Consider the following 15,940-nt stretch of genomic DNA (forward strand, 5'->3'; position numbering starts at 1 on the left):
TGTGATAGTTGTTGGTATTAAGTTAATCTTGTGAATTAGTGGCTGAGATTGCATCTCATTTCTCAATTATGACCAAAAATCTCATCCTAACAAGTCCATATATATATATATATATTATATTGATCTCATAATATAATACTACTATATTATATTACTAGTACTTATAAAACAGTATTCTTGTGATAGCTTCAAATTTGATACTACTATATTATATTACTATATTATATTACTAGTACTCATGTTTATGAAAGTGAGAGTTGTGTTATGTACTAGCTACTGTTGAAGTTTTGACATGATTAAACTTTTCGGCAACCTTCATGCTGCTATTCTATATAAAATAATATAAGAATATTTCATTTTTGATTTTCTATTTTTATTGTTTTAAAATCTTGAAATTTTATATGCAAATAAAATGATAAAAAAAAATTATATGAGTAATTTATTATACTAACAAAATATAAGTTATAGTCATAAATTTTATTTGTTTAAATTTTTCGTGTATATATATAAAACTAGAGAATAAAGGTTTTACTCCTAAAATTTCAAATAGTACTATTATCAAAGAGTTGTAATATGACTTTTTTTCCCTTACGTGAAAGTAATGCAATAGAAATGCTGTTTTATAAGAAATTTTCCATATTCAGCAGAGTTTCCATAAAATGAGAAATGCAGTAATAAAATATGTGTCTAATTAATGTGGCAATGTGGACCCTATTTATTCCATTTGTCAAGAAATTATTAGTGTGGTACACCACATCACTATGCCAATATGATATGGAGAGATTATGAAATTTTTACTCATTTTTCCATACCTACTTTACTCTCTCTTACTTTTTTCTTTCTTCATCTCTCTACCTTTTTCATTTCCCACTTTCTCCATTTACTTAACTCACTTAACACATTTTTTTTAATCTCTGTGCCGAAAAGAAACGCCTCCATTACTATGGAATGGAGGGAGTATTAAGTTTGTGACCTTTTGATCTTTAATATATTATGTTAGTACTTTTTGGTCTCAAACATATCGTTTTGGTCAAAAATAACCATTTTCTGTTAAAATTAACAGTCAAAATGTTTGATCAATTTAATAATTTAATTATATTCTAGGACTAAAGTCCAATTTTGGTCTCGTACATTTTCCATTAAAAAAATTTCGGGTCCTATACATTAAGTTTGTGACCTTGTTTGAGACCAAAATGTACCAAAACAATATCTTAGGGACCAAAAGGTCACAAACTTAATGTATGAGACTAAAAAGAATTTTAGGGTAAATGTAATAGACCAAAATTGGACTTTAGTCATTCTAAAATACTTCATCCAGCCCATAGAAAAATAGGCCGAATTTCCTTTTTCGTGAGTTCCATTAAAATAGTCCATATTCATTTATAAAAACTTTTTTTTTTTACTTTGCTCCCTCCGTCCTCCAAATATTGTCTCACTTTGACCCGACACGAGTTTTAAGAAATGTAATGAAAAGTAAGTAGAAAAAGTTAGTGGAATGTGAATCATACTTTTATGTACTCCCTCCGTCCCCTATTAGGAGTCACTCTTTGACCGGGCACAGGTTTTAAGAAATGTAAAGAAAAGTTGGTTGAAAAAGTTAGTGGAATGTGGGACCCATTTTTTATATTGGTTTTATAATAAAATGTGAGTTAATTGAGTTAGTGGAATGTGGGACCTACGTACTATTTACGGTAAAAATGAAGTGTGACTCTTAATTGGGGACGGACCGAAATGGAAAAGTGTGACTCTTAATGGGGGACGGAGGGAGTATTTGTTTTATAATAAAATGCAAGTAGGACTGAGTTAGAGAAATATGAGGTTCACTTAAAAAATGGTAAAAAGTGAAATGAGATAAATTTTGTGGGACGAATGGAAATAGAAAAATAGAATAAATTTTTAGGGACGGATAGAATATTATTTAAAAATTCCGTCATCCACTATATTATTTTAACAATATTTACTTCTTCTCTCTTACTTTATTAATTACACATTTAAACTCATGTTATCTCAAATTAGCTTATTTTCATAGGAGGAGGGAGTAATTGAAAACCCATGATGTGATAGTATCAATTTTATGTAGTTCAATATTCAGCGCTCTCACTAAAAAGAACATTCATTCAATACCAATATTAAACTAATTAATTTAAAGATAGTATCAATTTTATGTAGTTCAATATTCAGCGCTCTCACTAAAAATAACATTCATTCAATACCAATATTAAACTAATTAATTTAAAGCTACAACAAAGAGGCTAGCTAGATCAGAAATCGTATCCTTGAAAATGATCTTGCTAGCTAGCGATGAAGTGCGTTGCACTATTCTTGAGACCAAAAAAAATCGAACAACACAAAGCCTTATTAGTTGAACCTATTAGAGATGTTCGTTAAAACATGTTAACTATGAATACAGACTCAGATGCAAGAAATACCAATAATCACCATCTTACTCAAAATTATCTTTCCAAAAAAAGTCATTGAAGAAAGTGAACACTAATCTACAAAAGAATCGTAACAAAAATGTATACAAAATGGGATGATCTCAATATCTCAAGAAAGAAGCAAATGTATTAGGCACGCATGAAGAATTCCTCCAAGCTCTAGCATGCATCTTCAGTATATCTCTGGCCCTCTCTTTGGTCTTCATCCCACACTCAACCTGCAGCACCAAGCACAGCTTCGCCACCGCTCCTATCTGCGCCATCTCCTGCACCACCGCCCCCGTCCCTGAGAATTTCGAAACCGAGTGCAGTACCCTCACCGCCCTCTCGCTCGCCGCCTCCGAAACCCTAAGTATCTTCTTCGACACCACCGCCAACCCCGCACCGTGGCGCACCAGCTCCGCCCTCCCCTCCGCGCACTGGCACACCAGATCCAGCACCGTTAGTATCATCTCCGACGTCCTTTTATCGGATGAATTATCGAGAAGAAGATCGATCACAACCCAGACCAATCCAGCTTCCGCGGATTTTATCCTATTTCTCCCCCACGCGCAGAGAGTGATGAGCATCTTCAGCGCCGATCTCGTCGCTCTTTTACAGATCTGGTCTTTTAGGATTTGAATTAGCTCGATTAATATTTGGGGATTTGAATTGATTAGGTCGAATTCGACTTCGGTGATTGATTCCAGCATCATCACTGCGTAAGCTCGCGATTCGTAGCTGGGAGATTGCATCAATCTGATTAAGCAGGCGATGAATTCGGATCTGGAAGCTAGGGATTTGAGGGCGGATTCCGATAGCCGGAGGCTGTAGAGAATGCTCAGAGCCTCCTCCGACGCTTCCACCGACTCTCCGGCTACGATCGCAGCGAGGAAGTCGGCGGCGCCGGACTTCTCCATGCAAATCCGGTTGGTTTGGTTGGCGGAGGCGATGGATCGGAGGCGGTGGAGGCACTTGATCTGCGATTCCGGGGTGGAGACGGCGGCGGCGGCGAGGAGGGTGAGGAGCTGGGGTTCGGTGACGGGGGGTTTCGGGGTGGGGAGGCGCTCGACGGCGTGTAGAGTGCACCAGGACTGGATGAGGCGGCGGAGGGTGACGTTGGGGGTGAGATCGGTGTCGGAGAGGGGCTGCTTTGTGAGGGGGCAGGTGTTGTTTTTGTGAGAGAATATCCACTTCTCGATGCCTTCTCTGTCGAAGGTTGTGCCGGTGGAGATGGTGACGGGGTCCTTCATGATCTCCAGAGAAATAGGGCATAGGAAATACGAGGGGACTTGGATTTCCGATTCCGCCATTGATGATTGATTAATTAGTTGAGCTTTCTTGAGTTGAAGAAGAAGACTGGTTTTGATTTCTGAGATGGAGGTTGGGACGGTTCAATACTTATATTCAACTATGCGTGTGTAAGAAATAGATGAGAGTTATTCAAAGTCAAAACGCGGAAAGGTGAGTTTATTTATGAATTTGAAGTTGAAGACTATTGAAATTCGAAAGTCTAATGTGCGGGCGGGTAGAGTGGAGAATTTCCAGTGTTCCACCGACGTCGTTTGACTCACGTTAGAAACACTATTGCATGGCACGCCACTTTTTAAAAGTCCAAGATTCTTTATTTTTAATACGCCGAAATGCAAATGTGTAAAGACCAAGTCTATTTCCCTTCTCGTTCATTTCTTCTTAAAAGCATCCATATCTGGACTAAAGTCCGCCATATCACCATTCTTAGCCTCCTATAAGGGTGCAGACTAGTGTCCATCGTTTTAATTTCATATTCAATTTTAAATTTTTTTGTTTTCATATAATAAATACTACTACCTCCGTCCCCTAAATATTGACATACTTCGACCCGATACGGATTTTAAGAAATATAATGGAAAGTGAGTTGAAAAAGTTGGTGGGACGTGGATCTTGCTTTTAAGATTGAACTACATCAAAAGTTCCTGACATTTCCAGTTGTGACACTGCATGTTCCTCAGAAAAAAAAATATCCCCGGATGTCCCTAACCTTAAAATTAATCACGTATCATGTTTTTTGTGACTAAAAGACCCTTCGGCCCTTAAAGGGCATTTTGGACAAATAATCTGAGAATGTGCAGTGGCGGCCTACTGCATGCTGCACATCGGTCACTGTTGACCTGATGCGATTTGACATGTTGCAGCGGCGGTTCGTATTTCTCCTCTCTCTCTACTCCTTCTCTCTCTCTGTCTCTCTCTCACAATTCAAATATATAGAGTGAGTGTGTGTTTATGTATTAAATTTTTAGACTCAATTCAAAATTTTCACACCATCACTCACTTTTTCCTCACCCGCCTAAACACTCTCTGCAAACCCTCTTCTCTTGCATGAATGGCGCCAAAGCGGAAGCGCACTGGGACCTCCGACGCCGTCGCGTCATCTTCGCGGAAGTCTTCTCGTCGTAAAAAGGAATCCTCACCACCGCCCCCGCCCCTGCCACCGCCATCGCCCCTGCCACGGAGACATGCACCTGAGATCATAGATGTGGATAAAGAAAAATGGGATATCCGAGATGCTGCGCTGGATTTTTTCCACCCGGAAGAGGAATATAGTAAGTTCTGTTTTTAATTTCAATCATATATATACTGACTTTTGTTTTGTGATTTAGGGCTCCAAATTTGAATTTTTTTTGAATTTGTTTTGGTTATTTTGGTTTTATTGTTGTTTTGCTTTTTTTGGTTTGATTTTTTGTTTTTGTTTGTCAAATAATTTTGGGAATTTAGGGTTTTAATTTTCTGATTTCATCGGACTTTTTGTGCATTGACAGAGGAACATCTTGGATGGTTTTCCATTGCTTTCCATCATGGTGGTTCTTTCTTCTTTACCAAGGAGGAAAAAAAGTATGTTGGGGGGTATTTGACCTTCTTCGACTTATGTACCATAGACCAATTCGACCTTGTAGACCTCTCGAGCATGGTCTTAAAGTTGAAGTATGATATGAAGATGATATGTGAGTTCTATTACTGTGATCCAAAGTACAGTCATGACTGCAACGGGGTTTCAATAGGCGGCCCTTTGATGCCCATTATTGAGGAGCCACATCTAAAGGATCCTCAAAGTGGCGTCTACTTCGACAAAGCTAGTTCACATGTATGTTGTCGAGCTAACCCGGGTGGCGGCCTTACTGAAAAAATGAAAGATGAAGCTGAGGAGCTTCTTAGATTTAGAGCGTCGAAACCCCCACGAGTCATCATTGAAGAAATTGATGAAAGCAAACCGATTGTGCAAAAGCGTCAACCGAGAAGGAAGAAGAGGCAGGACGATCAGGTGCAAGGGCACCAGAGTAAGCCTTTGATGATTGGCTGGTATGATAGGGATATTGAGTTCGAGGAATATCTTACAAAAATTTTAGAAGATAAGCGTGCTCAGTGGAAGAGGGACGACGAGATAGCTCGTCAAAATTTGGAGAAAGCATTTGAAGAGGTGGTAGCTGAACAAAAAATATCCTCTGAAGCGGTAGCATCAGAGATTGACGATATGCCAGTTAGGGAAGCAGCAGTACCGTCGGATGGAACACCAGTTGAAGCAGTAGCATATGAGGAAGAAGTTAGGCCGGAAGAAGTTAGTGAGGCAGCATCATTTGAACCAGCATCTAAGGTTGATGTTATGCCGGAACCAGAACTTGGAGATGTGGTACCAGAAGTTGTGGCAGAACCAATAACAGGGGTTGGAGGAGATGTTGGAGATGTTGGAGGAGGAGATTTCCATGCACAAGTACAAGAGGTAATGAGTTGTTATTTTTATAATTGACTTAGTAATCTGTTTGTGATTTTTATTTCGTGTACATTTGTGTATTATAGGATGCACCTACACCGTCATGTGTTGAACATTCCACACCGATTGGTCCAAGTGTCGTAGTTGACGAGCATCCTACTGAATCTGAAGCTGTAGTGGACCAACCTGATGCGGATAGGGCCGGAGCATTTGTACATGAAGAAGATGTGTACCAACCCGTCATGGATGGTGGGTGTGAACCACAATCATACATTAGGGTTGACGATGAATTATTTCCGATTCTTGAGGATATTACTGATGAACTGCTCATGTCCGACGTTGACCCCCATGTGCAAGGATCAGCTCCAACTGAATGGTGAAGACAGTGGAGGCAGTGGAGGGTCAGGGTCCAACAAACGGCGAAAGCACTCAGCTGTTGTGGAAAAAAATAACTTGTCTTCCGAACCAAACCCACTGTGTGAGCAAGAAACCGTGGATGAGCTTCAAGATCTACAAGATCTAGAGGATTTGGAGGGGTTGAGGAGGCGGGGTGTAAAGTACACACCTTTCAAGCTGACGAAGAAGCATCCAGTTGAGGAGGCGAGGTGTAAAGTACACACCTTTCGAGATTTCTTCTACGAGGTCATGCGACAGTACGCGATTATGACGAGACGACCAGTGCATGTGAGACAAAATGATGGAAAGAGACTTCATGCCATCTGTAAAGGCAAGGCCTGTGAGTGGTATGTGTATGCAAGAAAAATCGAAACCCACAACAACACTGATTACGTGGTTGTGAATATGCAAAGGGATCATGCTCACACGTGCTCGCAAGTGTTGGAACAGAGATGGCTCACGGCAAAGTGGCTGGCTGATCGATACTTAGAGAAAATCAAAGCCAATGCTCACATTCCATTGTCTGCTATACGGCAGTGTGTGGATGATGAGTTCGGCCTTAAAGTTGGTAGAATGAAGGCATATCGGGCAAAAGACACCGCATTAGAAGGCATTTTCGGGAAGGCGGGACTCCAATACCGGAAGTTGTTCTACTACAAATTCGAGTTGGAGTGGACACACCCTGATTCAAGTGTGCACCTACACTATGAGAATTTCAGGGATCCTGACACTGTAGGCCCCAGATTCCTTGTTTTATTGTTGCTTGGGCCCTTTGAAAAAGGGTTGGATGCGCTTTTGTTGTCCAATTATCTTCCTAGATGCTTGCTTTTTGCGAGGTATGTATACGGGTCAACTGATGACGGCTATTGGAATTGATCCCAACAACGGTTGATGGCCTATTGCTTGGGCGGTGACTGAGGCAGAGAGCTACGCTCAGTGGAAATGGTTTCTCTCATACCTAGCCGAGGACCTACAATTGCATGAAAATGCCCCTAGATACGTCTTAATGTCTGACCAGCAAAAGGTATGTGTTATGTGATTTCATTATAACGTTTATACTTCAAATGTGATTTTTTATTTACGTATACTTTGTATGTGATTTAACCTATACCTTAATACTTCAAATGTGATTTTTTAATTACTTATGTTTGTAATGTAACCTGTTCATTAATACTTCGATTGTGATTATAGAGTGTAGAGTTTTTTTACACATGTGTTGGTGTTAACTGAGTGTTGTCTTGTGTGTGATCCATTTGCAGGGCCTCGCAAAAGCCATTCTTCAGGAGTTCCCACAGAGCAAGCATCGGTTTTATGTTCAACACATATACAACAACTTCAAGAAGCGATTCACCGGGGAAAATTTTAAAGAGATGTTGTGGGAGATTGCGTCCAGTACAACCAACGAGCAATATGGGGACTAGATGGATGAGTTGCGGAGTACTTATCCCCAAGAACATGAATACCTACTCCATGTTGCTCCGAAAGAAAAATGGGTGAAGGCATATTTCTCCACGCATGTCTGCTGTGATATTATCCTCAACAACATAAGTGAGACCTTCAATTCAAAGATAGCAATTGCTCGAGAGTTGGTGATAAGGCTAATTTCATGCATCGGTTATATGGTGAAAAGCGTTACAATTTGCTGGGTCTAACATGTTTCCTAAGCCAGGTGTGATAAAATCGCTAGATCGAGGGAATGCTGAAGGGAGCAGTCTAGCGAAAGAATGAAGTGAAGTGAGCAGAATTCAAAGGAAAAGAAGGCGTGATGGAGGGAGTCAGTAGCTGAGGGCAACAAAGTCTATCTATACCTCGCTGGGCCCCACTCCAACGCCTATAAATAGAAGAGCATGCAACGCACAAAACATGACTTTTTTCACTCTCTTTTAGCTCACACACATATAACACACTTGGGAATGGGAGATCTGGGGTAGTTTGGGTCACGAAGGGGTTCATTTCTTTAGGAAGTTTCAGTGCAACACCGTCCGCGTGTGGGCGAAGATACAATCTCTTTAAATTTTGATCTCTGTTGAGAATTTATTTTAACAAGTTTTATGTCGATCTCTGTTTTATTTTGATGCTGTGGTACTCGATCTGGGAATTTGGTGATAGATCTGTGGTTTGTTGATTTATTGGAGGTTGTTGTTTAAATCTGAAATGATGAAGTGTTTCTGTTGGTTGGAGTTTGTGTCGGACGCTTGGATCCGGTGTGGATTTAGCGTCTGAGGTTGGATCCAAAGTGAGAATGGGGAGTTGTTGGATGAATTTGAGTTTTCCGCCTGTTTCCTGTTTTACTTCGTCTAGCATCTGTAGATCTGTTTAGTTCTTCGTTGTTATGCATCAAATTGGGTTAGATTTAGTTTGTTCTGCTCTGATTTCGTTCATGTTGTTTTTTCTTATGAGTTTTTACGCAATTTGGTTGAAGAAGATAATGTCGCTGTTAGTTAGTACCAGAGTTAGTTATTCTGCCAGCTTTTCATCCGTACTCTGCTTTTTCAGTCATGGTCCCCACAGTCAGTTTGATTCCCAGGTCTAGGTAATTGGAGTAGTTTTTTCTTTTAGATCTAGTGATTGTGCGGTTAATTTTCTTTGCAACGTTCTCTTTGTTATTTCGCCTAGGTCTAGCTGTTAGCGTAGTAGTTTTAAAATTCCCAAGTTAAGTTTATTTTTCTTTTCCTCAACCCAAAAAAATGCGTGGCAGCAGCCAACCCCAAAAACAAGTCCAAATCCTTGAACATAATTATTATGCATCCTTCTCTGTGGGATCGATCCCTACTTCCGTATACTAGGTTTAGTAAAGTGGTTGAGGGTTTTTGAAAGAGTGCTCTGTGTGTCCGACGACCAGGATTTCCTACGACCAACGAGTTCCTAGACCGCGTGATCTAGTGGATTTGCTGGACCAAGGGAACCTGTTTATTTCCTTCTGTGCGCACCGTAACACACAGCAAAACAACGTACTTTCAAATGGCGCCGTTGCCGGGGAAGGATGGCGTTTATTGTATTTGCGTTTAAGGATTTGGTGTAAATATTTTAATATCTGTTATTTTCTCTCTCCTTGACAGTTTATGAACGCAAGCTTCCTTTCTGGAAGTTGGGCGAGCTCATCTGGGTCGGGGAGTGGCCAATACAAGTGGCGAGTCAAGGAATCTACATCTACCATCACCACCAGATCAGGATTGAGGACGGAGGATCCATTCCCGTTCGAGTCAGAGAGTGAAAAAGAGTGGAATTCGTCGACAGAGGAGAACCCGGAATCGTCTACAGAAACAGAGCATTCTGAGACCGAGGAGGAGGAAGACCCGAATATGGCTCATCTAGTAGATCCTGATCCGGAAATAGGGTCGCTCACCGCACATCTCGACGGTGAACCCGCTCATGCTATAGTCTCGAACCCACGACGGAGGGCGATCGATATCAAGACGAATGTACTCGGAGTTTTACCCACTTTCTCTAGACGGAGGAACGAATGCCCCTATAAATTTTTGAACGAGTTCAGTAAACTATGAAGCATTCAAAAGCGACCCAACGAGGCAACAGAGGGGGACTACCGTCTTCGAGCAATCCCGTTTGCTCTCAAAGGGGAGGCGAACACTTGGCTGCTAAGGCTCTCACCGGACTCGATCAACACGTGGAAGGACTTTAAACTAGAGTTTTTGGATTACTTTTTTCCGTCCAACAAGACGAATGCCTTGAAGAAGGAGATTCAGGAGTGCAAGCAGGAATACGATGAGTCTCTGAGTTCTTATTGGTCCCGTTTCAAGGGGCTGCTGGATGCTTGTCCGAACCACAGGATGATAGAAGCGGAGACTTATTATCTGTTCTACGAAGGTGCAAACCTGAATCAAAGGACTTGATGAACTCCTCGAGCGGGGGAAAATTTTACCAAGAATAAAGCAAGTGAAGCTCGGGAAACTTTGGGAAGGCTGATCAAGGCGAAGAAGGCCTATGATAACCCGCGAAGCATATTGAGGAGAGGATCAACCAATGCAGTAATGGAACAAGAAGACAAGAAGGTGGAAGATAGGATCGATAAACTGGAAAAAGCCTTGCTAAATGCAATTGAGAAATACAATCCGCATGCTCCAGTGGAAATTGAGAAACCCCCTGGTCAAGAGGAAAGGCAACTTCAACCGTACTACAGTCAGCCCTGCGAAGGGGAGTGCCAAGCTCAGAAAAATTCGATGGGAAGTTGGAATCCCGACGGAAGTTGGAACCAAGGAAGACAGAGGGACGCTCCATGGAGGACTCACCCAAACTTCAGATGGACTGACCATGATCAAGGTCAGCCACCCCCACTTCAGCTCACGAATTATGCACACCCTCCGGAGAGGCAGTCCAACTGGTCAGGAAAGGGTCAAGAGGGGCAATTGCAGCTGGGGTACAGGAATCAGGACCATACTAATTGGGGAAATAGGAATCAGAACAATCCAGGGAGCTCCTATGTGCCACCTCATCAGATAAATAACCAAGGGAACTACCAGAATTCCCAACCAAATCATCAAGGGAATCAAGGGTCTGGTAGCCAGTACAACAACCATCAGGGAAATCAAGGGTCTAACAACCAATACAACAATCATCAAGGTAACTATCGTCAGAATCAAGGTCAACGACCGAATTCTGGTCAATTCAACTCCAGACCACAGAGGAGTTTGGATGACATGGTCCATGATCTAGTGAATTCACAGCAGTTCATGCAGAGTAACCTACACTCCAACAATGACGTGGTGCACAAGTTACAAGACGCTCAGTCTGAACATAAAGCCGCCATGGATATGATGGCAAAGCAACTGTCCCAGATTGCAGTCTCCTTGAATGAGATGCGAGGAAATGAAGGGAAACTTCCTGCCACCATCAAACCGCCAGACCGAGCAAACATTAGTCAAATCACTTTGAGATCTGGGCGGGGTTATGAAGGGCCAACGTTGGAAATTGATGAGGAAGTGCCCATGCAGGCTAGTGAAGGAAAACAGAGTCAGCTGCATCAAGAGGAAAGCGCTAGACCCAGGGAAATCCTTATTCAGGAAGACCTCCGGAAGGGAGATTTAGGGGGATCCCTACCTCGACCAAGGGACCCGTTCTTCCTAGACCCCGAACCTGAAGAAGTGAGTAAGGAAGGAAACAGTGGAGTTGATGGAACCCAGGTTGGGACTTCCACTAATGCAGTAAAGCGACCAAAGCCATTTCCATACCGCGGGGAAGCGAAGAAGAAAAAGGATGATACAGAGGATCTCATGGAGATTTTTAGCAAGTTGGAAATCAACCTGCCATTCTTGCAAGCCCTAAAAATGCCTGCTTTCAACAAGTTCATCAAAGAGTTCATTGCAGGAAAGACCAAGCCAGATGGTAAGATTGTGATCGGGGAGAATGTGTCTGCTGTGATACAAAAGAGAAGGATGCCCTCAAAATGCACCGACCCAGGTATGTTCACATTACCCATCTCTCTAGGGGATATCAAGGTCGAGCATGCTATGTGTGATCTAGGGGCGTCAATAAATGTTTTACCGCTTTCGATCTATAAGAAATTGACTGGAGTGAGGATGGTTGCTACCAAGGTATTGATCCAGTTAGCAGATAGAACTTGCATCTGCCCTGAAGGAGTGTTGGAAAATGTTATAGTCAAAGTGCATGATTTTCTATATCCTGCTGATTTTTACGTGATCAAGATGAATGATAATGAGTCTGCTGAGTCCAGTGGGGTACTTTTAGGGAGACCATTTTTGCGTACCGCTAAGACCATAATCGATGTCTTTGATGGAACAATTTGCTTGCATTATAACGGGGAGAAGTATACCTTTAGCATAGATGAGGGGATGAAAAGGCCTTTAGATGTTGAGAATCTCTATGCTATTGATGTTATTAACCCCTTGGTCCAAGAGTATCTTGAGACGGAATTGATACAGGAACAAATCGACAACTCGGAGTTGAGTCATTCGATTGACAGAGAAGTTGTAGGATGATGTGCAGCAATGAACACAACGGAATTGACAAATGAAGAACTCACGGAGGCCATTATGGAATTCTGCAGAAGTCCTGAGTCAGCCAAATCTAATGGATCGGCTCATGTGGCTAGTCTGGAAAAATCTCCTGGGTCTGGGAAGGAGGCGTTACCAGAAATCGCAAACAAAAATCCCTTGCCCCAGGAGACGAATGGAACAAAAAAGGAGCTGAAGACACTTCCACCAGGCCTCAAGTACGCTTACTTGGAGGAGGATGAGACATTTCCGGTAATAGTCAACAACAACCTGACCAAGGAGCAAGAGAAGGAGTTATTAGAAGTCATCAAAAGAAACAAGAAAGCAATAGGATGGACTCTCTCAGATTTGGTAGGAATAAGTCCTGATCTTTGTATGCACCACATTCGTTTAGAAGAAGGTGCGAAGGCTCATCGAGATGCACAACGAAAATTGAATCCGAACATGTGAGAGGAGGTCCTAAAGAAGGTGTTAAAATTGCTTGCCCTAGGGATCATCTACTCCATTCCAGATAGCGAGTGGGTCAGTCCTGTACATATGGTACCAAAAAAATCTGGAATACAGGTTGTTAAGAATGAAAAAAATGAGCTGGTACCCACCAGACTAGTGACAGGATGAAGGATGTGCATCGACTACAGGAAGTTGAATGAAGCCACAAAGAAGGATCATTTCCCCCTACCTTTTATTGATCAGATGCTGGAAAGACTGGGTGGCAAACAGTATTTTTGTTTCCTTGACGGATACAACGGTTATTTCCAAATCTATGTTAATCCAGAGGACCAAGGGAAAACCACATTCACGTGCCCCTTTGGTACCTATGCATACCGAAGAATGCCGTTTGGATTGTGTAATGCACCAGGAACTTTCCAACGGTGTATGATGAGCATTTTCTCGGATCTGTTGGAAGTATGCATTGAGATATTCATGGACGATTTCACCGTATATGGGAACTCATTTGATACTTGTTTAGCCAGCCTTGATCTAGTGTTACCGAGATGCCAAGATAAGCATTTAGTGTTGAATTTCGAGAAATGCCATTTCATGGTGACTGAAGGCATTGTCCTGGGTCACGTGGTTTCTGAGAGAGGTATTCAAGTAGACAAAGCAAAGGTGGATGTGATATCAAAATTACCATACCCTACGAACCAAAAAGAGGTGAGAGGCGTCCTAGGCCATGTAGGGTTCTATAGGAGGTTTATCAGGGATTTCGCAAAAATCGCGTAACCACTCACTCGGTTGTTACATAATGATGTGGAATTCGTCTTTGACGAAGAATGCGAAAGGGCGTTCTAGTTGCTTAAGGACAGGTTAGTATCAGCACCAATTATCAGGGCACCAGACTGGGACCATCCTTTCGAGATAATGTGTGATGCGAGTGATTTTGCTGTGGGAGCTGTCATTGGACAGAAAATTGATGGAAAAAGCTATGTGATCTTCTATGCTTCCAAGACGCCGAATCAGGCTCAGAAAAATTATGACACCACGGAGAAGGAAATGTTGGCTGTCGTATACTCATTTGAAAAATTCCGACCCTACCTCCTTGGGTCAAGGGTTATAGTCTTCACGGATCACGCGGCGATTAAGTACTTGCTGGCTAAGAAAGAGTCTAAGCCGAGATTAATCCGTTGGGTGTTACTCTTGCAGGAATTTGATTGGGAAGTAAGAGACAAAAGAGGGACGGAGAATAGAGTAGCCGATCACTTGAGCAGAATACATCAGGAGGAAACAGAAGAGGCCATACCCGATGCCTTCCCCGAGGAGCATTTCTCCACCTTTCGTCTGAAGAACACCACTGATCTCGACACGGATTCTATAACGTTCAGGCTTTTTAATGAAGAATATGAGATGAGCATTCGGGAATGGTCTCTGCGGATGGGGTTGTTTACCCAAGCCGAGGATGAAGAGGGGGCATGGAATGAGAGGATGGTTGGAGTTCCGAAGAACACGCCCGGTTTCTAGGTGCAAATGGCATGGGAACTGATCACGCACCCCAAGGCGGGAACGTTTAAGTCCAGCTACTCCAAAGCCTCCCACATTGAAGATCGAATTCTCCACTTCGCTCAGACGTTTGTCAGTTACAACTTGATGGGTACCGCTAACTTAGCTCTCATAACTACCGACCTCTACTTCACATGGTGCATGGCGAAAGGCGTGAAGGTGCACCTAGGATATTGGCTGGCTCAGGCATGCCACCAAATGACGAGCAACCCTGCGCGTCATATGTATACCTGCCACCTCCTCGGCGCCTACCTCCAACGAAACATAGAAATGAAGATCGCCATGGCCGCTCCGTTGGTAGTCATGTGCGAACCCCCAGAAGTGTTCAGTGTTGATTATTTTTTCAACAAGGGGTTGCTGCAGACTCATGGCACCAAGACTCTCTTCTACTCGTTGGGAGATAAGGTGAAAGCAGAGCCTGAGGAAGTCGAGGAAGCCATGCCAAGTGAAGAGATTGAAGAGCTACGCAAGGAAGTCCAGGATGTGAAGAAGGAAATGCAGTCAATGAGGAGGGAAATGATAAAGGAACTTGGTGGGATCAGAAAGGAATTGAATGGGAATCGGGAGGAAGTGAAGACCCTGAGGGGCAACATTGCAGATTTGGCGGTGAAGTGCGCAAAACAAAATGAGCGAATGACGGAAGTGGTGGAGCTTTCGATGAAAATGTTAAAGTGGCTGCAGCAGACGCTCCCCTTGACCCAGTCGAAGGCAACTCCTGGGTCCAGCAGTGAAGTCAAGCAGCCCATTCAGAGCAGTCCCTCCGTCAGGCAACCGCAGCAATCGCTCAAGCAATTGATCTCCCCGCCCGTTCCCAAACAAGTTCCAGCCCCATCTAAATCAAAGTCTATAGTGAGGAAGCCAGTACTCGAACAAGCAGCACAGGAGGAGGAAGAGCTGGAGCAGCCAGCAAAGAAGAAAGTAAGAATGACCCGACCCGGAATCCCACCCCAGTCTGGCTCTCGAGGGAGCCAGCCCCAGAAGTGAATCACCATCCCATGACCAAGTAACTTTTAATTTTCATTCTTTTAGTTTTTTTAATTATTTTTTCTGTTACCTATTTGTGTTTTATAATAGTTTGTGTCTTCTCCCACTTAGCCCACTGCGTGGTCTAAGTTTGAGAAGTTTGTATTTTCTGTTTTATTGTGCTTTCTCACACTTAGCCCAATGCTTGGTCTAAGTGTGAGAAGTCTGTATTTTCTGTTTTATTGTGTTTTTTCTCCCACTTAGCCCAATGCTTGGTCTAAGTGTGAGAAGTTTCTGTTTTTGTAACCTGTTTTGTTGTTTTGCATTGATCTCTCTGTTTCCCCCCTTCACGACGATGGCTTGGGGACAAGCTTGAGTGAAGTGGGAGGGGGAGAGGAGTCAATGCATTATTTTGTCTGCATGTTAAGAGTCTGTAAGTCTAAGTTTTGTCG

The 15,940-nt window shown here is 42.6% G+C and overlaps 1 protein-coding gene across 1 annotated transcript; it reads right to left on the reverse strand.

Annotated features, from left to right (window-relative positions):
• Positions 1 to 2,426: 2,426 nt before the first annotated feature.
• LOC125206192 (E3 ubiquitin-protein ligase PUB23-like) lies at positions 2,427 to 3,798 on the reverse strand. The gene has a single exon (XM_089060305.1). The coding sequence runs from the start codon at positions 3,728 to 3,730 to the stop codon at positions 2,540 to 2,542; it is 1,191 nt and encodes a 396-aa protein (XP_088916431.1). The 5' UTR covers positions 3,731 to 3,798; the 3' UTR covers positions 2,427 to 2,539.
• Positions 3,799 to 15,940: the final 12,142 nt, after the last annotated feature.

The sequence above is a fragment of the Salvia hispanica genome, chromosome 6, assembly GCF_029641045.1.
Source record: "Salvia hispanica isolate PSC_SH4W2 chromosome 6, Shi_PSC_v1, whole genome shotgun sequence".
In the NCBI taxonomy this organism is placed as follows: Eukaryota; Viridiplantae; Streptophyta; class Magnoliopsida; order Lamiales; family Lamiaceae; genus Salvia; species Salvia hispanica.